General features: G+C 39.0%; 1 protein-coding gene across 1 annotated transcript in view; it reads left to right on the top strand.

The window, feature by feature from the left end:
* Positions 1-23399, top strand: part of LOC124111594 (orexin receptor type 2-like) — a 56407-nt gene extending 33008 nt beyond the window's left edge. The window contains exons 3-5 of the mRNA XM_046471346.2: positions 14380-14518; positions 17091-17215; positions 19820-23399. Of these exons, the coding sequence (XP_046327302.1) occupies positions 14380-14518; positions 17091-17215; positions 19820-19995 (440 nt within the window). The 3' untranslated portion in view covers positions 19996-23399. The remainder of the gene's footprint in view (positions 1-14379; positions 14519-17090; positions 17216-19819) is intronic.
* The last annotated feature ends 1768 nt before the right edge of the window (positions 23400-25167 follow it).

The following is a 25167-nucleotide window of genomic DNA, read 5'->3' on the forward strand; positions in this document are numbered from 1 at the left end:
TTATCATTACCATATTGTTTGGGCCGAGACATTAAACCTGCCCCCCACTGTGTAGCAAAACGGATATAATTTTTAAACGTTTTTCTTTACTTATAAGCAGCAGAATCTCTGCAGTTGTACATAGCAGACCTAATTCAAAATAAACGTATCGTTTTTATGGGTTCCAAAAAGATCAGTGAATGCACTGTCGTCTCGTGTGATTTTCTAGTCCATCGATCACTTGATTTTCTAGTTTGTTTACAGGCCGCCGTCGCAATGGCAGGAGGATCGCTGTGCGGCGTCAGGCAATAAATACTTATGTTTTACGCAAATTGTGTGAATGGCGGGTAATCCGGTGGAGCAGAACATGCTGACCCTTTTCCTGAACATCTAGTATCACTGATTATCAGTGGTCCACATACTTTTTGAAAGCGACTTAGCCCTTTATGCCACATGGAATCTGTTGGCGGATATTGAAAAATGGCAGTTTTCTTTCATGGGCGTTTAATATTTATTGATGCCAAAGAGCCGATTCGGCTTCATTTAAAATATTAATTAAATCAATGTTTATTGAGACTTATTTCGAATAACTCTCACCATAAACGACTTCTTTACGTAATCGTCACGAAAGAATAATAAAAGAATGTTATACGAACAAAAACAAGTCAACGTAAGGAGTTACGTCCCTTTTGTAGGGGTTTGTCGTGTCGGGTATAAAGAGTCCTCTTGTATGGTTGCAACGGTGTATTTCTGTAATTATGTGTGGTTGCCAGAGACAGCCCATAATGACGGGTTTTCAGTTTTAATCACATGATCCACTTACATTGATCAATAACTAATGATGAGACACCAAGTATTATCTAATTCATGGTTCGAAGTAATAAGCCAAGGGTTGTAAATAAATTATACAATGTGATAACACAGACGCCAGCTAGTCACGTTAGTAATGCCGTCATAAATAAATCATAGAAATTTGCAAACGTGTTTCATGTTGGCATCGTATGGCAATCACAATACTTTGGGGTATTTGGTATTGGATACAAAGAATACCGGAGCCATTCACGTTTAGACTGCCTCTGCTTGCACAAAAGGGTATCTGGAGAATTGAGTTCTGCATCAATGTATGATCTAGTAACATCCAGTAACATGCCTTACAAAAAGGCGATTTCAATGTAAACCTCACATCCATAACAGTTGGTTTTCTTTATAATACTTTACATTTCGGGATTGTTTTACTGGAATTGAATGAAGGGCAACTTCTCTTTAAGTTTGTTTCTGGTAATATGTATGCCAGTGAGGCTGATATGTTTGTGATTTGTTGTAGTGAGGCTGTTAACAAATACTATTTTATGCAGGTTTTGTAAGTGGTGGGTGCGACCGGTTGGGCAGGACATGCTTACCCTTTTCGCGAACACCTGGTGTCATCACGGATTTTCAGGGATCCATTTATATAATATCACCACTATTTTGTCTTTTACTCCCAATTGAATCTGTTTCGGCAGATAATCTCTGGCTTTTCTGGCTTTTACGTTTACTATCATATTGATGAAACACGGGTTCGAATATTAGCTTTTCCTCAGTCATGACATCTGCTATGTCACTAAAGTTAAGTCATGTCCCGTTTGTCTCCTCATAGATGGTGTGTGCGTAGATTTCCATGCGCATACTGCAAAATTCTATTTACCACTTTGTTTTGCTAGTTTTATGTCAAGAATAAGTTAAAAAATAAGCTTGTTAAGATTATATTAAGATGTTTAAGAGGTCTCTATCAACTGGCTTCTAATTCAAGTTAATGTAACATCACATGTAATGCTCTAGATGAGCTTAATGTCAAGAGTGGTCTCCACAAGATGAATCTAATTATATATCTGTATGTTATGGTACGAAAACAGGCGGCGTGGTAGTTCCATTAAGGGTTTACTGTGTTGTTTGATCAGGGTTACAAAATTCAAGGCATTAGTAAAGCTTTCAAAACGTTTAAAGGTAGACACGTGGAGGTCATTTCCAAATTTGACGCATCACTGACTAAAACGATGTCCGTTGCCATTCCCTATTTTAACTTGTGCATGTGCAATGTGTACTCGTGTTTGTTGCGGGTGTTTGTGACGGGTGCCACCGGTGGGACGAGATACGTTAACCTTTTCGTTGACACCGGGTATCATTATATTTGATAGTGATTCATAAACGCATGCTTATGATAGAGTCGGAACGAGCAATGGACCCTGCTTTAAGCATATACTTCATATGATTAATTATAGAAAGAGTTTTGTCACTTTTATTATTATCAATATACAAAAACTAAAAACAACAATAAAACATGAAGAGTTTATACAAAAATTAACACTTGATACACAACAACAAAAAACGAGGCCTTTACTCCAAGTCATGATTTTTCTGTTATATTTCAAATTTTCGCCAAAATGTCAACTAAACTGAATATCGGAGTCAACCTCCTTCAGCCTACCCGCGAAGATGTTACTGACTTATTGCTGACAGCGGCCATAATCCTAACTCATATTGATTACAGATCGTTTTCTAATATATCTGACACTCGACTGTTTGAATTTACTCTGGATTATACATTGGGTTTCTAATGTCAGCCATTCCGACGTCGCTAGAATGTGGTACTCAAAGGACATACGAGTTAAGTACACACTATTAAGTGGATTGATGTATTTACACAGCTTACTGAGAACACATACTGCTAGTGTGGAGGCTTTCCCTTGCTTAGCAAATAAACCTTTGATAAAAGGTAACTGCTTTTGGCAAGACTTAACACGTTTGATGTGCGGAGAGCGGGTCGTTTCTGGTTTGATTACAAGAAAGAATTATCCTGAAGAAGCATAGTCACGTACTTTCTTGATATATTTACACAGGGTCATATTCGTGATGTTCATTGGTAAAAGGTTGTCCGAAATAGCACCGACACCAATTTCTCATGTGCCACATCTATCGGGTCTGTACCATTTACGTTGTTGCTGGTTAGGTAATAACGACGCAAAATGAAGCCTAAGTGCTTCCTTGAACACTTGTGTTAACGCGATTGCACTTAGAAGTGCGCCGTGTCTCTGTCCGTAGCATCAGTAACAGGGAACAGTCCTTGCTATAAGTAGGTGAGTTTGTATCAGCGCCGAGACCGTGGGTAATGATATGCCATAAAGCTTCTAGTATTATCAGCTCAAGAAACGCGACACAGTGATCATGATATGCAGTGTAGCATAGAACCTGGTAAACTATTGACGAAAATTATGAGCAACGATTCACAGAACCAACCGATCCATTCTCGTCGGCTCTTACGCCTTCGACAAGCACATACTTCTTGGGACAAAATCCATCCTTGAATTCCAGACGAGGAGCTGCGAAAAGACAAAACCGGGAGAACATATACAGTACTTATTGATATACAGTCGAACCTCGTTATCTCTAACACCGATATCTCGAATGTTATCTCGAATTTACCGATATCTCGAACCCGTTCTCCTTTCCCGACCACCTTACTTTATAAATGTTCATGCCTCTTTACCTCGAATTTCCGGATATGTCGAAGTTACAACACGTTCCCGCTAGGTTCGTGATAACAGATTTCGACTGTACATCCTAAAATTATATAAGTGAGTTTTTTGAAAGTTAAACGTCAAAATGCATGGCCAATATTAATATTGCAATATCACAGTTACAGACCGGAATTGGAATGTCCTCGGGAAAATGCTTTTTATTGATTATGACAATAATTCAAAAGTAACAGGTTCAATGCATTTCCGAGGAGAGTGTAAGAGTATAAAGCCCCGGATGTGGTGATATTGTGTTATGCTTTTCACCATTGCGTTTCCACCTGATGACATAATTATAGTTGTTGTATTGAAAAGAAGCAAAGCCGCGGGCAATTTCCAACTTGTGCGTTTCATAATAATAACTTAATTTCGATAAACGATGGGTTCTTGTGTATGCGGTTTTGCACAATTTGTAATAATAAATTAAGTCATTGACAATTACAAGTATGCTTGTGTTTCCGAAAAGAAAGATGAAGATCCTGATAATTGTCCACGCAACTCGTCATGTAATTACTCTTAAATGCTAACGCAGCTGCACAACGAGCAGAGAAAAAATGAATAAATGAATAAGAACTCGATCGAGAACATCAGGTACAGAATATACTTTAACTTGAACATATTAACGCCATACATTCTATGCAGAAAACAGAAACCTTGAACAAACTTGCAACGGTCATCACGCAAGAAAGAAACGACATTCTCACTCATGTATACATGTATGGTGGACTTGTTCAGTATATGGTGAAACATCTTCAAAATTGTTCTAGTTTAGTATGTGAATGTCCCCAAACTTCATACACTGACAAAACACACATACGACAGTAAAAGTCAAAATATTTAAGATCAGCGACTGTTCTTCACACATGTTAATCAAAATCATTGACTATTATAGTATACGACACAAAGGTGTTAATACCTTACATTTACAGTGTTGTTTTAATCCTAGCAACAAAGAATTAAAAAATAGTCGGTTATATTACGCCAACAACAGCGTTGTCTCGGAAAAGTTCTTGAAAGCAAGTTTCCAGTTCTATTAATTGAGGCGAGCTTTTCAGCCAATCGTACATCAATCGTGTGAACAGATTTATTTGTTATCATAAAATCAATATGTGACATCATTTATAGAACTCCTTAGGTATATTAAGGTGAAAATGATATCCGGAAAGAGTCCCTATTTGATATACTATTATGTGATACCGCCTTCATCTGGAATCTTTCACGTCAAAGACACGACGAATATGTCGGATTATACACTAAAAGATTAGGTATCGAGCTTTGCTAAGTATGGGTGTTACGTGGGCATGGTATAGACCATGATCAAGATTTACAAACAATAAAAACGTTCACTTTAGTTTCCTTTGATCAATCATGCCGAATGCCAAGACCAGCTGGAGACTTCACAATTGCCTACCCCGACGGGCATCCATTGTGATACGTGCGAGTGAGCGTGAGAGGAGGTATATATTTTGCGCCATTTTGGCACCAGTCCAGGCATATCACCGCAGGGGCACAAGAAATGGGCTTCACACATTGAACCCATGTGGAGACTCGAACTCGGACTTCCGGCGTGACGAGCAAATGCTTTAACTCCTAGGCTAACCCACCGCCCTACGGTACATGTGAGGAAATGCCTAAACTTAGTGTGTCGTGTACAAAAATATGAAGAAATGTTGATTGTCATGCTATAATAGGTAGTGGAAATTGTTATTTTGGTTATAGCTGTGGAATCTACGAGTAGACAAGATATCTTTGTATTTGCAATGTCATGTTATCTAATATGTCTAAATGTGCACGTACATGTGTATACTCACTGTTCATTCACGGGAGCATGTGCATATTAATGATAGGAAGACGTTGTCATATGTTCTGATATATGAAACGACCCGTTTCAATGCCAACTTCACGTGTAATTCAAACGGAATTGTGAGAACATTTTAAGATTGCTGATTGAAAAAGAGATCAGTCCCTATCTACCCTATTTCATCAGCTAATAACTAAACTATACACTTGTCGGAGTTATAAAGATGTTGTGTGTCAGACACACACATAAGCAATGGAACAACATACCTCCATAGGAGAGTTCTTGGTACTGTTCTTCTCTAGCTTCTCAACATCTTTGAAGAGCAAAGTCTGGCCACGTGTAAAATAAGATAAGATAAGATACGACTTTATTATCCCAAGGGGAATTCGTGTGGCACTGTTCATCAGCACTAAATATAAGAAAAAAAATATATGACATTAAAATATGTACATAAAAAATAAGACACTTACTGATATAAAACCACAGACAAACAATGTAGAAAATTGGACGTTATCACAGTGACGGGACTTAAATTTTCAAACAAAAGAATGTATATGTATGTACTATATCTGTATAATAGCAATAAAAAACTTAACAAAGGGGATAACGGCAGGATAATGGCAGCTTTCAGTATTAACAATTTTATATATTTTAGATTTATTTTGAAAAGACGTGGACATTAAAAAATAAGAGAGTATTGTAAGTATTATCAAGTTCAAAATGCCTAAGACGCAGTAAGAACAACAATCGCCTCTGGCTCCCTTCATAAATATGCTCCGTGTTGACATTTCGAATCAACAACGGTGCCAAGATAGTTATACTGTTCAACGAAATCAATATTTTGTTATCAATAGCTACAGGCCTTATTTTTCTAAAATCTATAAAAATGTTCTTTAAATCTTTTTTTTCAAAATTGGGAGCGATAATCAATTTCGGACTGCTTTATGAATCCGGCCAGCGCTGCGTCATCTGCAAACTTAACGGTTAAACAATTGTTAAATTTTCTGATAAAGCCATTTATGTAAAAAAAATATATAAAATAGGAGATAGCACACAACCTTGAGGAGCACCCGTAGATGTGACGGTTACAAATGACTCGATATCATTTACAGTCATAAACTGTGGTCTGGTTACAAGAAAAATTCTACCCTTGTAAGAATTGTTGACATGTTAGATAATGTTTGCATAAGCAGATGAGGCTGTATCCTAGTAAAAACAGTGGAGAAGTCAACAAACAAGCTTCGTACAAATGAACTGGAAGTTTCAAGATGTTTATAGATATTGATTAACAGTATGAGTATGGCATCCTCTACTCCTCTCCCGGCCTTGTAGGCAAACTGAAGTTGGTCAAGTAAATGTTCTAGCGGTCTTAAAAGTAATGTTTTAGTGATACTTTCCAGGTATTCAATGGGTAAGGCGTCAAAGCAACGGGTCGGTCATCGTTATTAACAGAAGGATTTGGGAGTTTTGGAACAGGGATAACATTAGATGCCATCCAAAGTAAAGGAGTAACATAAGTATCGACAGAAATGTGAAATATTCTTTTGAAAATATGACAGAGTTGATCATGATATTCCCTGAACATCACACCGCATAAATTATCAGGACCAGTAGCTTTGCGGACATATATTTTAGGAAAAGATTGAAAGTTTTAACTCATAACAGGACGTTATAATTACGTCTAGAGTTTTACAATCTGACAAAACATTTCTGAATAAGTCTCTCTCTTCTACTTAAGTGTTTTGTGTGAAGCATACATTCCAGCCATTGGCAAAGTTCAAGTTATCTGCAACATTTATTTCTGCTCAATTCTTATCTGTCCCAATTATAGTCTTTACTCCCTTCCAAACCCGTCGGAGAACACAATCGGCAAAAGTTCTTTGTATTGTTTACTTGTATTGAAGTTAACTTTTTGTTTTGTATGTGCCAGATCTTTCTGAGCAGATTTAACTTATCAACTTGCCCTAGAACTAAATATCTGAAGATTTGGTTGGTGGGTTTGTTGTTTAAGGTCGCACTCAGCAATGTTCCAGCTATATGACGGCGGTCTGTAAATAATCCAGTGATTAATATCATGAGCATCTATCCACGTAATTGGGATCGATGACATGCATCAACCAAGTCAGCAAGCCTGACCACCCGATCTTGTGGTCTTGTAAACTTATTACTGTTACTTGTTACATAGTTGAACATTTCTACATGAACTTACACCTTTCAAATGGAAGTTTTCCATAGAAGTGTTGAAACGCATTCTCGCCTAAAACAATTCCTCAGCAGCAATTGCTATTCATGAGAAATTATTGCATGAAACTCCCCCGACCAACATTTGATTTTAAAAAATCCTCATATATGTCTGGCTATCGTAGAGACTCCCGCACAAGGGCACTCCCTGGAACGTAATAATTATTATAATTATAACGTCGGCTCAGCGCTCACGGCACTGCCGCAGGACACATTTGGGATGTTCTTAGCATATTGTTTTTCTATAAATTGTTATATTCTCGCCACCTGCTTCCTGGAACTCCAAACCATTTCCAAAAGTATTTTCTCTTACTTTTATTTCGGTATCACGTTACCGGATTTGACAGGTTCCGCTTCTTCCCACATTGATACTGCAGCAATACGTGGAATCCATGAATGTGCAAGCTTATGTACATGTATATTTACTTTCATCAATACTTAATCAAGAAGTTAACGCGAGTTTTGTTATATATTTAGATATCAACTTTGAAGACGTCTGCAATCTAGTACCATTACATCAGTTTTGAAAATTGATGTATTCTAGAGTTAAAATATATTTGCGAATGTCTGTCTTTGGAGGTAGACATGTATGTTAATGAGTAACGTTTAGGCTGAATGCTGCCCTCTATGACATACACGGTAAGAATCCTTCATCCGACGGTTTGTGTCGTTCCAGATACAACTTTGTCGTTTTCAAATCAATGGCAGCAATGAAGTCATCAACGCAGATTGAGATTAATGAAACGTTGTTACCAAATTGATTTTAGATCCACGTTTTACATATTTGTGTACATATACGTCATAATGTTTAATTTTATTATCAAACTGATGTGCAACGACCTCGCGGTCTTAACAAGATTACGATGTGCCATAACTGACAAGATTATGATGTGCCATAGCTGATACCTTTTAGATGCTAAGGACACTTTGCCATCTGATGTGAAAGCGGATATAAAACACTATTTACATGAACTGTCATGTTTTAAAATCCCAAAGCGCTCATTTCCATACAATATCGAATGCGACTAAACGTGGAAGTTATAAAAAGTAGCATGATTGACAACATAATTGTGTTTGAAATTAGCAGTTCAAATTTTGCTGTGGACCTGTCGACGGTCGAGAGATGAATGGCGTCTTATCGAGATCTTAACAAGATTTTTAGCTCAAAGGTTAATAAAAGGTTACCGAGCCTCGTATATACACTGCATGACAGATAGGATTGAAAATGAAACGGCTGTAAAAAGAGTATATATATTGCAACAATCGTGTACATTCTATATATTCCTAGAAGGCCAGAGTACTATTTTGCTAATATTCTTTTCCTTAAAGGCAATAGAAGTGGTTTATGTTCACGTGCTGCCTGTCGGAACATAAAAGAAACTTGCTATGTAAAAAACATATACCAACATAATTGTCTTCAGAGGTTTGTGAAACACGACACAAACTTTCAAAGTTTTCTTATATACTTTTTTCTGATTTTCATTATTCTGTAGCGAAATTATGCAATGGACGTTTTCAGTATGGTAAGTATATCAGTTTGACGTCTTCTAAAAAGTGTAAGCATATAAACATATATGCATTATTATACTCTTCTAGTAAAACACTTGTGTCATTACATCTACATATAAACTGCTTGCTGTTGTTGGTGAATTCAGTACTTCTTTCATCTTTGCTTTCTTTCCTAGCAAGGGTAGGGTGCATCCTCTGGTACAATATACTTACATAGATAACAATGATAATACAAGTAAGTCGTTTAATTCTTGATGTATTCCTCAAACACCGAGCTGATAATACGATAATCTAAAATAGAAGAAAATCATTTAACAAGTGTGTACATGTAAGTTCTTCCTTCAGGTGGTACACCAAGGTCATTTTCTCAAAAATAGTGTTTGCTTGCAGTGGTATTGTAGTGTTTGCCTTTATAACAAAGATACGTTTGTCTTGTTCATTCGCTAATGACGAGAGAGTTAAACCTATGAGGCACTGTATATTATAACCAAATCGCATTATCAGATGAAGCATGGTTTCGGTAAAACCGGTTCAGCTTTACCGTTGAAGCCATTCGAAAGAAACTATTTAAAATTTTTTTATAGTTGAGTCTCTATATTGAGCTATCATTTGCGACATGATGCAAGTGCCATATGGGTATTTTCGACTGTGCAGTGCGTTGGTATTTCGTGCACAAAGTGTGTTCTTAGTTGTATTGCATTTCTTTCCTCTTCTTCACTTCTGTGTATCTATAAAACCATGAGATTCTCTTCTGTAAAAAAACGTTCTAGTGACTGAGTGATAGCGTTGTGTCTAATTTCGCTTCCAATAGATCTTCAATAATGTATTAGGGCGTGTCAGTTCAAGTAAGTATGAGAATTTACAGGGGTTACCTGTTTACCCCAGAACACAGTAATGGTGCTGAGATATGAGGAATCAATATTGGAGACCCTGTGGCGATTCCAGTGAAGGCCTTATTATCTCATGCTTGTCATACGGGTGAGGTGGGGGTGATTTTGTTTTGTTTGTTGTGTAACACCGCACTTTAGCAATATTCCAGCTATATGACGGCAGTTTGTACGAGTCTGAACTATTTCACTTAAATGCCGCTGTGCTTGCACGCGCGCGTGTGTAGCTGCTTCTACTAGTCGTGGTTTATATGGTCAGTTTTAGGCCCCCATGGTATTATAGCTGGAATACTGCTGGCTGCGACAGGAAACAATATACACACACTCATAAATGTCAGGATGTTAAATTTAGGTACATTTTTCACTGAACGTGGTGACTATATATATAGATACGCCCATATCTTAAAAGGTTCAGGAAAGTTTGTCAAAAGTTGGGGCAAATGCCGGCTGGGGTTTGCTTTGAGAGCAGTGTGTGCAATGCTGGGCTTCCTCGGGGATAACATCTGATTTGGGGATGGGTCATTTGTGCATGGGTGAGTGTCCCCGTTGGCACCAGGTGTACTCCGCTGATCTGTTTCTTTATGCTGACTGTTTCTTTATGCTGATCTGTTTCTTTATGCTTACGAGTCGGAATTTCTGCTCGGATTGGCAAAGTCAAGGCAACATACCAGCAATTTGGCCAAGAAGCTGAACTTCAGCTTCAGATATCGTTCAACAATGGTCAAATAACCATTTTCCTTCCACTGATTTACTCACCCGAGAGAGACAAAATGGGGGAGACCAGTGGTCCAGCTCGTGTGTTTCTTGTTTGGATCTTTGCACAATGATAAGAAGTGACAAAAGATTATCCACAGCATTGTATGACAAGAGCGATTACTCCGATTTTTCCTTTGTGTCAAGCGGTGAGATACACCCGAGCGTGCTCTTTCCCCCGAAGTTTTCAGAGAGCTTCAAACGACTCTTGAACAAGTGTTGTTTATTCAGGATTACAACAGTTTAGCCTAAGTAAATATTTCAAAATGTTTGGAGATAGGCATGTGGAGGACGTTTTCAAATTAGACACATTCCTAATGATAAAAGTGGTGTCTTGTGCGAATCTCTGTTTGCTTGTGTCGTATGGTCCCATGTTGTTTTTTTCGAAAGGCAGTTTAGTTGGTTTGACTTTGCGTGAGTTCGTGACGGCTACCGCCGGTGGGTCTGGGTGCGGAAACCCATTCCCGGACGCCTGGTGTCGTCACTGTTTGATGATGATTCATGGACGCATGATTATTGTATATTCGGAGTCTGCTTTTGGCGGAGATTTCTTGATGGGCACTGTCGCTTTTCCTAACATACATTTGAGGAATGGCACCCTGGTCCCATTAGGTATCGGTTCAGTCAGAATCAAGTGTACTGCAATTATCTGCTTCCATTTAGAGAATGATTCCCGTTAGAATCACTTGTCAACAACCAAAGCATATTCAGTGACTTGTTGTCCCTTTACGGGTTCAGGGTAAGTCGACACGCCATCCTTGTCTGCTTCAGACTGAAGATATTAGTAGACAAGTTCCTGTGAGGCAGACATATGAATATTCATCAGATCATTGAAGTGATCAGAAGTGAGAGGTCAAATGGCCAGTTTACTGTAATGGTACAAATACTGATTAATAATCCCTTGTGTGCGTACATGTCACGTTTAAATAACGATGCGAGATTACCATAAATAATTATTTTTGGAAACTCATTAAATATTGATAATGCACTAATTTGTATTTATGACTTGTATCACAGTGTTATCATGTATGTACGGAAGCGTAGTAGGGCCACGGTGAATATTTTTTTGTCTAAGTATCTCCTACGTAGGATTTATTATCTTCTACGTAGGACTTACTATCTCCTACGTAGGACAAAGTATATCCTACGTAGGACTTACTATCTCCTACGTAGGACTTAGTATGGTTTAGAATTACTATCTCCTACGTAGGACTTAGTATCTCCTACGTAGGAGATAGCATAGGAAGTCCTACGTAGGAGATAATAAGTCCTACGTAGGAGATAATAAGTCCTACGTAGGATATACTAAGTCGTACGCAGGACATAGTGGTTCTAGGCCATACTAAGTCCTGCGTAAGAGATAGTAAGTCCTACGTAGGAGATAGAAAGTCCTACGTAGGAGATAGTAAGTCCTACGTAGGAGATAGTAAGTCCTACGTAGGAGATACAAAGTCCTACGTAGGAGATACTTAGACAAAAAAAAATTTTTTACCGTGGCCCTACTACGCTTCCGTATGTATGCAATGCGCCACAAGCATGGTTTTCTTCCTGGCTTAGTTTGTTTGGTGGTTTGTTGTTTAACGCCGCACTCAGCAATATTCCAGCTATATGACGGCGGTCTTAAATAATCGAGTCTGGACCAGACAAATCCAGTGATTGACATCATGAGCATCGATCCACGCAACTGGGATACGATGACATGCTTTCAACCAAGTCAGCGAGCCTGACCACCCGATCCTGTTAGTCGCCTCTTACGCTACGCAAATGGGATACGATGATATACACAAATGGGATACGATGATATACATTAATTTAGCTTAGTCAGCGATCCTGACCAGCGGATCCCGTTAGTCGCCTCTTACGACAAGCATGGGTTGCTCAATTCTAATCCGGATCATCATGAGTGAACTGGCTAAGTGGCATTACAAGTACAACGTTAGTGTATGACAAATCACAAAGCTTTGACTTTCTTGCTGTTTGTTGTTTAATGAAAAGATGACATTCACCATTAATATTTTCATTTTGAAGCGGTTTACCCTCTGTTGTCTTTTGGCATATGATATTGTGAACGCCCCCATGTTTCCCCATGGGTATATGCGTTAGCTTTGTACAGTACATGTCAGCTTGTTTCATTTGCTTAATGTGGAAGGCAATGTGTTTACTGCTAGCAAGCCGCCAACACAGGTAAAAACCGAGATTTAGAGAATTCGGGGCGGTCGGGTTGCCTAATGGTGAAAGCGTTCGCCGAAGACCCGGGTTCGATTCCCGACATGGGTACAATGTGTGAAGCCCATTTCTCGTGTCCCCCGCCGCGGAATGTCTGGAATATTGCTAAAAGCGGCGTAAAACAAGACTCACTCACTCTTTGTTGTATTCAAATAAAAAAGGTCAAGCAATATAAATTTTCGCATATCCGTATATGATATACCATCTTATAATGTTATAGAAAACAGGCTTACAACAAAATCAACGGTTTTCGTTCACTGTTTTATCAACCAAATCTGTTTTTCGAACGCAGGTGTCATCATTGTAAGCATTCAATGGTTATCTCTGACTTTGTCGTTCCTATGTTGTTTCGACACACGGGTATGAATAATACTTGCTTTGTGCGTGGTGATTATCAGTGGTGCTTGAACGGCCGGTTCCTATTCCTGTTAGAAGGACACAACATCAGTAAATCTTTAATAATGCCACTGGGGATAGTGTAACGATGTATTCACATTTCTTGTGTCAAACCGACTATTAAATTCACTTTGTAACTTTCATGCATGGCCACCGTGGTACCCCTTGATAGATCATATGGCTATTATCATTACTCAATGTCAGTAAAGCTATTCATCTAATCCATTCTTGGCACACTTTATCGCAGCATTGATGTCTTTAGCTTGGCATTGCATAGCTCCAGCTGGTGGTGCAGTTTCTGAGCAGCTATCTTAAAGGTGTATTAAATAAACTAAATTCATGATTTGTTACGCAGAAAATGTACAAGTACTCATTGTAGCCCGCCTATTATGCTATTTCGCCGGCAGCGTCATACCAAAAGGTTTTATATAAAGGTTAACCTGTCTTGCGTTCGGCATTAAAGGGGATGATACGGAGACTGGTGTCAAAGGCTCGGAGTCAGTATTCCGTGGGGTATTCCCGTCAAAATATGGCAAGGTATCTCAGGGGGATAGCGACGTAAAGCCGTCATTAGTCCAGACTAGCACAAGCACGCACAGAAAACACTCGCACGCACGCATGCGCACGGACACACACACCATGTAGGTGCAATAATTTTAGACACGACGTGAAACCTCATTTCAGTATCACCAGGGCACACCAAAAAGTTGCTTCCCATATATACTATACCCATCCTTACCTGGGTTAACAAGACAATTACAAGACAAACCATCTGTCCAATAGAGCAATGAAATCCGTCAGCTGTTATAAAAAATTACATGCTGTCACAAAGAAATCCATTGCCAAATCTTATTGCACTGTTGTATCAGAAAAAAAGAGCCGCACTTCTTTATCAGCCAAAATAAGATGACTTTCAATTTCAGTCTGAAAAAAATGATATGGGCGAAAAATATGTCATTTACCAAAGCCTGCGGATGTATGTATTTACCTTTGAAATAGTGTTGACATTAACTGACGTTTTTTCTTCTGTTTGCAGGTCGTTCAAACTCTAAAGCTGTACACAATTCTGCTGATTCACAGCTCATAGCAAGAAGGAAAGTTGCGAAGATGTTAATGGCAATAGTCGGGATCTTCTTCGTGTGCTATCTGCCTCTCAATTTGTTGTTCGTTGCCAGGTAATATACAAACATTATCGAATACAAATATTCTTAAAGAATCTTATCGTTCTTTTGCGATCTTTGAAGCTTACAAGATGCATTATACAGTTATATGTGTATGTTTGGTTGTTTGTTTATTGTTTAACGCGACACTCGGCAATGTTCCATTTATATAACAGCGATCTGTAAATAATCGACTCTCTGGAACAGACAATCCAGTGATAAGTATCGATCTGTCGCAATTGCAATACAATAACATGCATCAACCAAGTCAACGAGCCTGACCACCCGATCCCGTTAGTCGCCTCTTACGACAAGCACAGTCGCCTCTTACGACAAGCATAGTCGCCTTTTACAGCAAGCATGGGTTGATGAAGATCTATTCTAACCCGGATCTTCACGGATTGTATCTGTATGTGTACATGTATGCATGTGCCTGATTTTGTGTTTTACGCCTCACACATCAATGATCTAGTTTTCCAGCTATATGACGGCGTCTATAAATATTCGGGTCTCGACCAGGCAATCCAGTGATTGCTATATTGATCAACGAACCACGCAGTTGGGGTACGATGAAACGCAATCTATGACCTGACCACAAATTCTAACCCCGCATCTCCATGTAGCGCATCAACATTTATGAAATTTGGTCTTAGAGAGAGCCTAGAACTATGAGATGACGAAATACCCTCTTTACGAATGGGAAAAAATCCAGTTCAAACCATGTGTAGATGAGGACACTATTTTGTATCATCATTTTACATTTAGGAATATTGATTATCTTAAAACAGATTTGCGAGGAAAGATAACTTCTTTTGCTGATATTTAAAATTTAAATCTTGTAAGACAATAAACGCATTTGTGTCTGGATTCATGTACAAGTGGAATATTTGATGTCTTTTTTAGTTTAAAAATAGATTCGACATCATACAATACGTCTTGAAATAACCAGCTCATTATGGACCAAATACACAAACATTTAAGGTGCAAATTATCCACAAGTCTATATGATAAGAGAGAAGACTTCAATTTTCCTTTTATTTAGAGCAATATTCAAGCATTCCAGCTTTTGATGTCTATATTTCACAAGTTTGAAGTAACAATCCTGCATGTTCTGTCTACGAATATTTCAATAGAGTGACACGGAACTCTTGCTCAAAAGTTGTTTCACAAAGGCTACAACATTCAAGGCATCATACAACTTGTGAGTCGAAACACCAAAGGCTGGAACTGCTGGAATATTGCTCGAAATAAAGGGAAAATTGACTTTTTGAAAGTCATCCCTCTTGTCATACAGTCCTGTGGAGAGTGTTTTGTCACACCGAAGCTTCATGCACAGATTTAAATATTAAACAGATGAGGCTGTCTCACTGGTTTCCTTTATATCTAGCTCAGGTGGGTAAAAAAGTGAAAGGAATTGGCTATTAGATTGTTATAGAACGATATCAGAACATCGATATACCTGAAGCTTAAGTCAAATTTCTTGGCCAAATTACCTTGTTTTGACTTTGCCAATACAAGCAGAAATTCCTCTTCATATGCATAAATATGCAGATCAGCAAGAAGGGGAGCACAAGTGGTGCCCATGGGGATGCCTACTTCTTGCCTAAATGTTTTACCCCTAAATTGTACGAAGATCTTATCAATGAGCAATTGTTTTCTCCAAACTTCAGATGGCATTTGCTTTCAAATTTTACAAATTGTCCCGAACCTGTGAATGAGATACGTAGCTGTATCTGTGGTCACCACGTGTGAATATAAAGAAGTCCCTCCTTGATTGTCTTCTAGGCAGTGGTTTGGCGCTACATTTACTGGACCTAACAATATATCTTTCTTTGGACGGATTTTATGGAGCTTTGGAATCCAGTACAAAAGAGGAATGGACAATTCTCCATGTTTTAGATGTTTTTAGACCCTTGAAGATCCGGGGTAGAATAGGTCTTCAGGAACCCATGCGTGCCGTAAAAGGCGACGATGCTTGTCGTAAGAGGAGACGAACGGGATCTGGTGGTCAGGCTCGCCGACTTGGTTGATGCTTGTCATCGATCCAAACTGCGTGGATCGATGCTCATGGTATCAATCACTGGATTTTCTGGTCCAGACTCGATTATTTATAGGTGGAATATTGCCGAGTGTGGCATTAAACAACACACCAACAAACCAACTTTAGGTTTTAGGACACTGAATTGCCTGTGCATGTGTTTATGACAAGCGCATCCGGTGAGACGGGTTACCGTCACCTTTTGCGACCATCTGGTATCATCACTGTTTGATTTATTACACTTTTCTGTTATAACAGTTTTATTTCAATTTATTCAAGTGAGCCCCATTTCAGTAATATGGCATGTATTGTGTGAAAAGCCGATTGCCAGCTTTAACGCGCCATTGAGCTCATATCTCTATTCACTGTTTGAGAACTTTTCTAAGGAAGAATATTGATTTCAATCAAGAGTGTAATATTTGTCAAGCGTTTGCGTCAACAGCAAAGATCGTTATAAATCGTCTTAAACTTGTCAAATTTCAAAAGTATCTTCTCGAAAAGGAAATCTTGTTATGACAATTTTTAATCAATTCAATCCGTCTCTTTCAGATTTACTACTCTGCTTGGGAAAGCCCAAGAAAACTCAAAGCTTCTCCCCGGCATCTTTCTCTTCTCTCATTGGTTGTGCTACTTCAACAGTGCCATCAACCCGGTCATTTACAATTTCATGAGTGGTGAGGACAAATCGTAATATCTTCTGTACACACGTAGCGACGTATGGCGACGTAAAACCATAAGTTAAAAAACATTGCCAGTTGAAACGGGATAAACGAAAAGTGTACCATTCCCGAACGGAAATACACAATCTATAACATGAATAATACTGGTGACATGTATCGAAATCTGCTTGTTGTTGAACTCAAAGAACACCTACGTTTACATCGACTCCATTAAAACATTTCAAACATGCCAGTTGAAACAAGATAATCGAAAAAGAGAGCCGTTTCACGACAGGAAATACACAATCTGTACTGAATTATATTGGTGACAGGTACATCGATATCTGCCGAGTTTGAACCCTAAGGAACAGTACAATTTACATCATCTCCATTTATCATTCAAAATATGTGTAAATTGCATCATCCTTCACACAACATTGACCGCCTCTTTCCAGTTACTGTAACGTTTATATTCGGACAATACATAGGTATGCGGAACTTACCCATGGCGTCAATATCCTTCTCGCAGTGACTATTAACCCTCCAACAAGAATTGCAATGAAAGTTACGAGTGACTGACCACGTTTGCTGACAAACAAAGGGCCATAATCGGGGCGAATCTGGTGTTCAAAGCCTCGACCAGCGGACCCAGTGACCATTAAGATACACAGAGCCTCTCGAATCGAGATGGTGTCATAAAAGACCTCCACCTGACGTTTCATGAAACAACCATTTAGGGACAAGATTCCTATAAATTATACAATTAACAGATAATGTACACCGATGTGTCTGATATATTCAACTTATCTGTGAGGTATGACTGAACAATGTTCATTTTTTGGATGAACTAAAGAAAGTCCAAATACATTTCGTCTATTCGTTTCATCCTCTTACAACTATCCGTTAAGGCAAGTTGGTTAAAAGTAGTCGTTGGAATACTTCGTTGAATCCTCGAGCTTTTCAAAATGTTTATTGATGTCAGTTCCATTACAATGACTACCCCTCATTAATGCGTTCACCAATGTTGTTCCAATGAGAGTTCTAGTTCAGCTTCAAAAGAAACTACTCCCCCGCACAGACTAATGTTACACATAAACAAATCCGTACTGAATTTGTAGATATGAATCAACAAGGCACCGCAGGTATTTGGTTTGCTGCTCAATTGTTTGGGATTGTGGAACCTCTTAAATTGTTTCCAAAATTAGGCCAATTAGACGCGTTAGTGACAACGAGACCTCTTGACGAAAGCGACGGACACTATCATGGGGGCGCTTGGTCCGTCTGGGAGACTACAGTTCTAACGTGACTCATTTGAACACAATGATAGACACGCAAGCGCTGATAAGTGGTTCTACAGCACGTCTCATTTAAACGACAATGATACTGATAGTCTCGAAAGATACCATATGACTTACATATATATGTGCCATCGATCTCACGAACCAGCATGCAATGATCTTGGAAATGGGTAGGTGGGGATGAAAACACGTTCTCTACAGTAGTTTGGTTTGGGATTTTCTCGAAAGTAATATATTGTCTCGAAATATTCTTGACAAAATTAATTTTGCTTGAGACAGTTGACAGAAAAAGAAATTGTCTGCCATTAACATTACGTTGCTGCAAGGTGGTTTTGTTGGGGTTATTTGTTTTGAATTAAAAAAGTATCCGGTTTTGCAGCTGTAGCTTTTACATATGACAAATACATGCACAGCGAATCGCAGCGCCTTAGACGACTGGGCCACCCATGCCCCCACAAAGGCAATGGCCGTACGAACGCATCCAAAAATGGGCGAGCTATGGCAATCTGTATTTTGTGTAAAGGTAGAGAGAATTGTGAGAATATTGAAGAAATACCAAACATTACTCAATGTTCATAAAATGGACCTGTCCGACATTGCCGAGATTAACTTGTATTTAGGGAGTCATTATTACTGAAATACAGGGATTTTAAAGCTTGATTTTTTAGTTAAAATCCTTAGGGAGGTTGTAAATAATGTTGATATCTCATATAAGAAATAAACGACGGTAGTTGTTTATCGTACAATAAAACAGTGTAGCAATAATAAACCACTTGGGTCTGTGCCCATCATGGTTTATTCTCCTTGCAGTATTTTATTGTACGATAAACAACTCCACCTCGTCGTTTTTACTTAATTACTGCACATGTCATGCTTGCTTGTTCGATGGCCTCGTCTGTATAAATCTCCACAGAATCGGACTGAAAAAGCATTAACGTCACATGCTTGTTCACATCAATTATGTCCCCTCCATTTATTCAAGAGGTTTCGAGTACGGTTTTCATTATGGCCGTTACCACAGCCGCATTATAAGAATGATATTCAGGTCATATATGTGAATCCCCTTTCTGGCGTCCCCCGCCGTGATATTGCTGGAATATTGCTAAAGCGGCGTAAAACCAAACTCACTCACTCATTCTAATAATCAGCCATTTCAAAGAGTAATGGAATTTAATAAAATTAGTAGTAAGACTCAACACATATATTCCGTTGCTTTTGCGATATTTTGAACTTTGATATTGAACATGTCCAACCCCATTCAGTTGCAGCAATGTCAGATCAATATACTCATACACATGTTTTAACTTTTATTTCCTTTCAGTGAAATTTCGAGAAGAGTTCCGTCGCGTATTTTCCTGTCAGCCCCCTCCTAAAAGCGGTCGCCTCTTTCCATCCACAACCTGGACGTCCTCGGTAAACAGCGGAACGCATTGCTCTGACAAACTGATCGCCAAATCAACTTACAGGTCAACGAAGAACAAAGCTGCCAATGTGTGAATGTCACAGGTTTGACCAATACTGCCCCAAAGTACTTGACCATGGTCAAGAAGAATCGGGCCTTTGAGACACTTATGCCTCGGTGATTACAAATCCAGGATAACATGGTAGTGCCTCGGCAGGACAGAAAGTTTCCTGTTCTATGGACCTGGGAGAATTTCGATAACGGGTTGCAGTAAACCCCGAGGTAATGGAAGATTTCGGGTTGTACTTGTTCTGAAACAAGTCTACGTCGCTAGACCTCCTTGAGTGGCATCTCGAAATCCAAAGGGACACATTGGGTGATGGATTGAAGCATCAAGGTTACAGATTTGCTGAAGCATACAAACATCAACTGATTGCTGCCTGTTTGAACAATGTGCAAATCAGTGATGCTAAATACCCTTTGAGAATAAGGCTTATGTACTGACGAACATTTTTGTCGTATAATCACAGGATATATAAAGGGAGTTGTTTTCCGCCTACGTAACAGAACTTACAGGTTGTGAAACTGCCCAAAATTATATCATCGGACGACATGTAGTCGATCACAATTGGTAAAGGTGCTTATTGAGATTGTGCAGTCTGGTTTGGAGTATTTTGCACGTCCCCAGACGATGTAATATTCAGACCCTCAGTCATATTCAGCAAAGCCCTGAGAACAAACTGATGTCTTAATGTTATTTTACATGTTTCCTTTAAACGTTCACCAAAGAGTTATAAATACTTTCTGGGCCCATTGGACATTTAATTCCTCTATTTTAATTAAGACCTGGATACATAATTTCTTAACTTCAACCGAAGCAAAATTACCCTGTTAAGTGTTTCTCGGGAACCTTGGAGTGCATTGATCCCTAATAGATTTTACGTAGCAAATCAATTTCTAATTTAGGTCTGCCCTTGTGTGTAGTGTACTGCAAGACGTCCCTAAAGGTATGGAGGCTTCGACAACTGAACCTTCTAATAGGTACCGATTACACTGACGTTGCTTTGTTTGCACAAGCATCTCGCACACATCGTGTTGCCGGCATTTATTGACTTCTTGACAATTTGATTTGAAATATTTAACCTCATTTGGAATAGAGATTTCATCATGTTCCAGGAATTTGCTAATGTTACCGTGTTTGTTTTTGGTAAGCGAAGCTGCGTCGACATTGAAAATATACCATAAAGAAAAGCTTTAATGTGAAGTTTAGCTCTGTCTTTGTCAATATGAACTCATGAGCGTTTATCGTCCTAAACCAGAAGTTTGCATGTCATCTTTGTGCATAAATGTCCTTTGATGGATTTCTCCATATGTAAATATGTACATGAACGCTTGCCCCGACCCTGATGTATTACACAGTAGTAATTGATACGTTAATTTGGACACTTGCACCTTGTTTTCTGCTAAGTCTATGATATATGCTGTTGGAAAGACTGACCAGCGAGACATTGAGAACATGAGACATAGATATCAAATTGTGCGAGAATATGGGTTTGCAATATTTTGCACCAATTTCGGAATATATTATTTGATATAGAGGGTCATTTTCGTTCAATTATCATCTAATAAATGTACGTTTGACATCAATGTTTCGAATCATTCCCGTTATTATATCAATCTGTGCTTTTATCGTGGTTGTAGTCATATGATCAGATTTTCCGCTTAAATGTTCCTGTTGACAGAATCCCACAATCAATGAACGTGGTACACACTGACCGACACTAAACATGCTTCTAGTTGTATGGTGCATCTAAAAAATAAAAAAAACCTTTTGCGTCATGAAAGTAAGTTATCCTTGAGTAATTTTGCTTCTTATTAGGATTTATTGTACATGAAGAACATTGTTATGTCTTTTCTTTCATCGTGGCAAGAATTAAGATACCTAAACAGGGTCTGGTAAGTGAGACAGCATGGCCCCTATTTAGCATATTTATCGATCAATTCTTGCCACGATAGCTGCAACGTTTCAGATCGAAGAGGTTTGTGAAGTATGTTGCAAAATCAGTCCGATATTAGCCTTGTGATAAGATAACATTTATTTCAAAGGTAAAATACAGATACGACATATGTAAGTCGTCTTGACGTTAATTTATGATTCATTAGAGACCATGTTTGGCCAGTTTTGACTGTCAGTGAGAATTGTTGCAAGTGATGAATTTTGGAAGCTTTATGTCATGATCGTCCAGGAAGAGTGAGTGAGTGAGTTTGGTTTTACGCCGTTTTTAGCAATATTCCAGCAATATCACGGCGGGGGACACCAGAAATGGGCTTCACACATTGTACCCATGTCGGGAATCGAACCCGGGTCTTCAGCGTGACGGGCGAACGCTTTAACCACAAGGCTACCCGACCGCCCCTCGTCCTGGAAGAAATAAGACATGCTCGGAAATGTCTTTGTTCTAACTCCGTGCCTGTTACCTGTTGTCGTTCGCCTGTTGTCATAGTTATAGGTGTATATGTAGCTTGATGAGATGCTCCAATAGTGTACCCAAGGGCGTTAGTTTTCAGTGACGTGTTTCTCATGGATCGACCGACGGTTTACACTGTCGATGTATTTGTTATTATTACCGTTAACTCAAACTCGACTTTGGAAACACTGCGGAATAGGAAAGAAATTAGGGCTGGAAACGACAACGTCTACGACACTGTTCTCAGCTAATGTGAAGAAATTGTAAATCACTTGGAACTTTATTTTTGATCCTGACGGACCGTACATTTCAATTTTTTATAATCTGAGGGTTTCGTGCAAACACACCACCTCTTTAGCAAATATTTTATTTCAAATAAGCAAATGCATGAAACTCACGGAATGCGAATTGAGTCATGTTAATTTTATTGAGTGAAGTATAATTAAGAATTACAGTCACATTATTATCCTCAACAAGTTTGTGGCCAATAACGTTTTCTCTATGCTACATCTGGTGTGCAACATACATCTACATGGAACCACGAAACAAATAGAGAATCCTAATAATGTCCGTAAATGTCACATATGTCAAAGTGGTACTTGTGTGCTCTTTCTTGATGATTTTGCCTCGTAAAACCTGATCATGCGTCCCTCCATCGTGTGGCCTTTAACAATGACGTCACACACCAATAGCCTCGATTTCAACAAATCACATGTTTAGCAAAGCGTCAGTTTCAAGCTTTTGTTAATGGTTGCATATTAGAACATTTAAACACTAGATACACAATGTAAGTTGAAATGACCAATGATTTACGTCAGACGATGCAATAATATATCGTACTAATATATCATATTGTTAAGGCTATAGAGTATTCAATGTAGGGAATTCGATGCACAAGGTAATACGTAAAAGATGGGGTGAGGTGGAATGGGGTTTAACGTCGCGTCCAAGATTATTGCACTTATATAGCGACGTGCATGCACATGTGTGTGTGGCTGCTTGTACTAGTCCGGACTGATGCCGATTTATAGTGCTAGCTCACTGAGATACCATGCCACAGTTTAACAAGAATACCCCACTCAGACACAGTATACTGACTCTGAGCCGACCAGTCCTTGTTTTAGCCCCTTAATGCCGAGTGCCAGACAGGGTAACAACAAGTACATCCATCTTTTAACGTCTTTTGGTATGACGCGGCCGGGGAACGAACCCCGGACCTTCCGCTCTCCCATTAGACCACAGACGCGGTATATACGTAAAAGCGTTACATACCTATACATGTAAACATTTAGATTAAAATAATCTGATTCAAAACCAACTGGAATACATGAAACAACTTTGCATTGTGTAAATAATGTATTTCTGCTTCAGTTTATCAGCATCTGGGATTCTGTGATATGTAAACTATATACATTGTAGAAGATATGTGTACTGTGAAATAAAACAGCAAGTCTGATGTCTTTGTTGCAATGTTTGTTTTTATGATGAGTGGGTGAATAATGTTTACCCCACAGTTAGTGAGTGAGTGAGTTGGGTTTAACGCCGCTTTTAACAGTATTCCAGTTATATCACGGCGTGTCAGCTTAATGTGGGAGGAAAGCCCGAAGTGATGCAGGTCTCAGACGTTCACCACTTCGGTGAAACCCACGAGCACGGGTATGGGGCTGACAAACCTAGAAACATAATCGGGGCGAACCGGGATTCGAACCCACAATCATAGGTTTCTGGCGTGCCCAAGGGACGCATCTCTGCACAGCGAATCGCGGCGCCTTAGACGACTGGGCCACCCGTGTCCCCATTACCCCACAGGCAGCTATACGACAGATATATCACAGCGACAATGAGCCCGGAAAGTTGCAACATCTCAGAAGTTAACTGTTCCGAAGCAGCTGGCATATAACAAGTTGTAGCGTGAAGGGGTCGGGATCGTGAAGGGATCATCGTGTGTTTGCTTACTTTTGTTTTACTTACTACAGTGAGGTGACATTCCTCTGGTCATTCGACCAGATATACTAATTATTGCATGTATAATGTGTATCAAGTTTCATCCTTCAAAAATGCATCATGATCGTCACAGCAGCCGTCTTGATATCCCTTGTGGACCACTGCCTGTCCAGTTATACGAATATATGCGAAAATCTACTTTTGGACAAACTAATGTTGTATGTGTAATAATTGCAAATACAAAGTACACGTGAATACATATTCTGAACTCTTTCAATAACTTCGAACAACATTTGCATTGGCTGGGTGACAATAACATCGATATTGTAATCAAGGGTATTATTCCGTAAAAGGGAGATAACTATCTTTAATCGCTATTTGAATTTCTGGATCAGCTGTCCAAGAGCTAACATTTTGCCAAGGCATACAATTTCCGAATCTGTTTCAGAGATGACCTCATTACTTGAGTGAGTGAGTGAGTATGGTTTTACGCCGCTTTTAGCAATATTCCAGCAATATCACGGCGGGGGACACCAGAAATGGGCTTCACACATTGTACCCATGTCGGGAATCGAACCCGGGTCTTCAGCGTGACGAGCGAACGCTTTAACCACTAGGCTACCCGACCGCCCCCCTCATTATTTAAAAAACTGTAATGTGCCGGAACACATATATCCATGATTCCCCATCAGAATTGGAAACAAAACGGACTAACTGATCACAAGTTGAAGTTATCTGTGCTTAAAAAAACATATCTGCACAACCATGAAAACCAAGTAGAATACTTTGAATTCAAACAAAATAAAAATTGTTAATTGTCAAAAATGCCTTTCAAGTCAGCCATAAAACCCAGTT

This window comes from Haliotis rufescens, unplaced genomic scaffold (genome assembly GCF_023055435.1).
Source record: "Haliotis rufescens isolate VD_foot unplaced genomic scaffold, xgHalRufe1.0.p SCAF_2, whole genome shotgun sequence".
Lineage (NCBI taxonomy): Eukaryota > Metazoa > Mollusca > Gastropoda > Lepetellida > Haliotidae > Haliotis > Haliotis rufescens.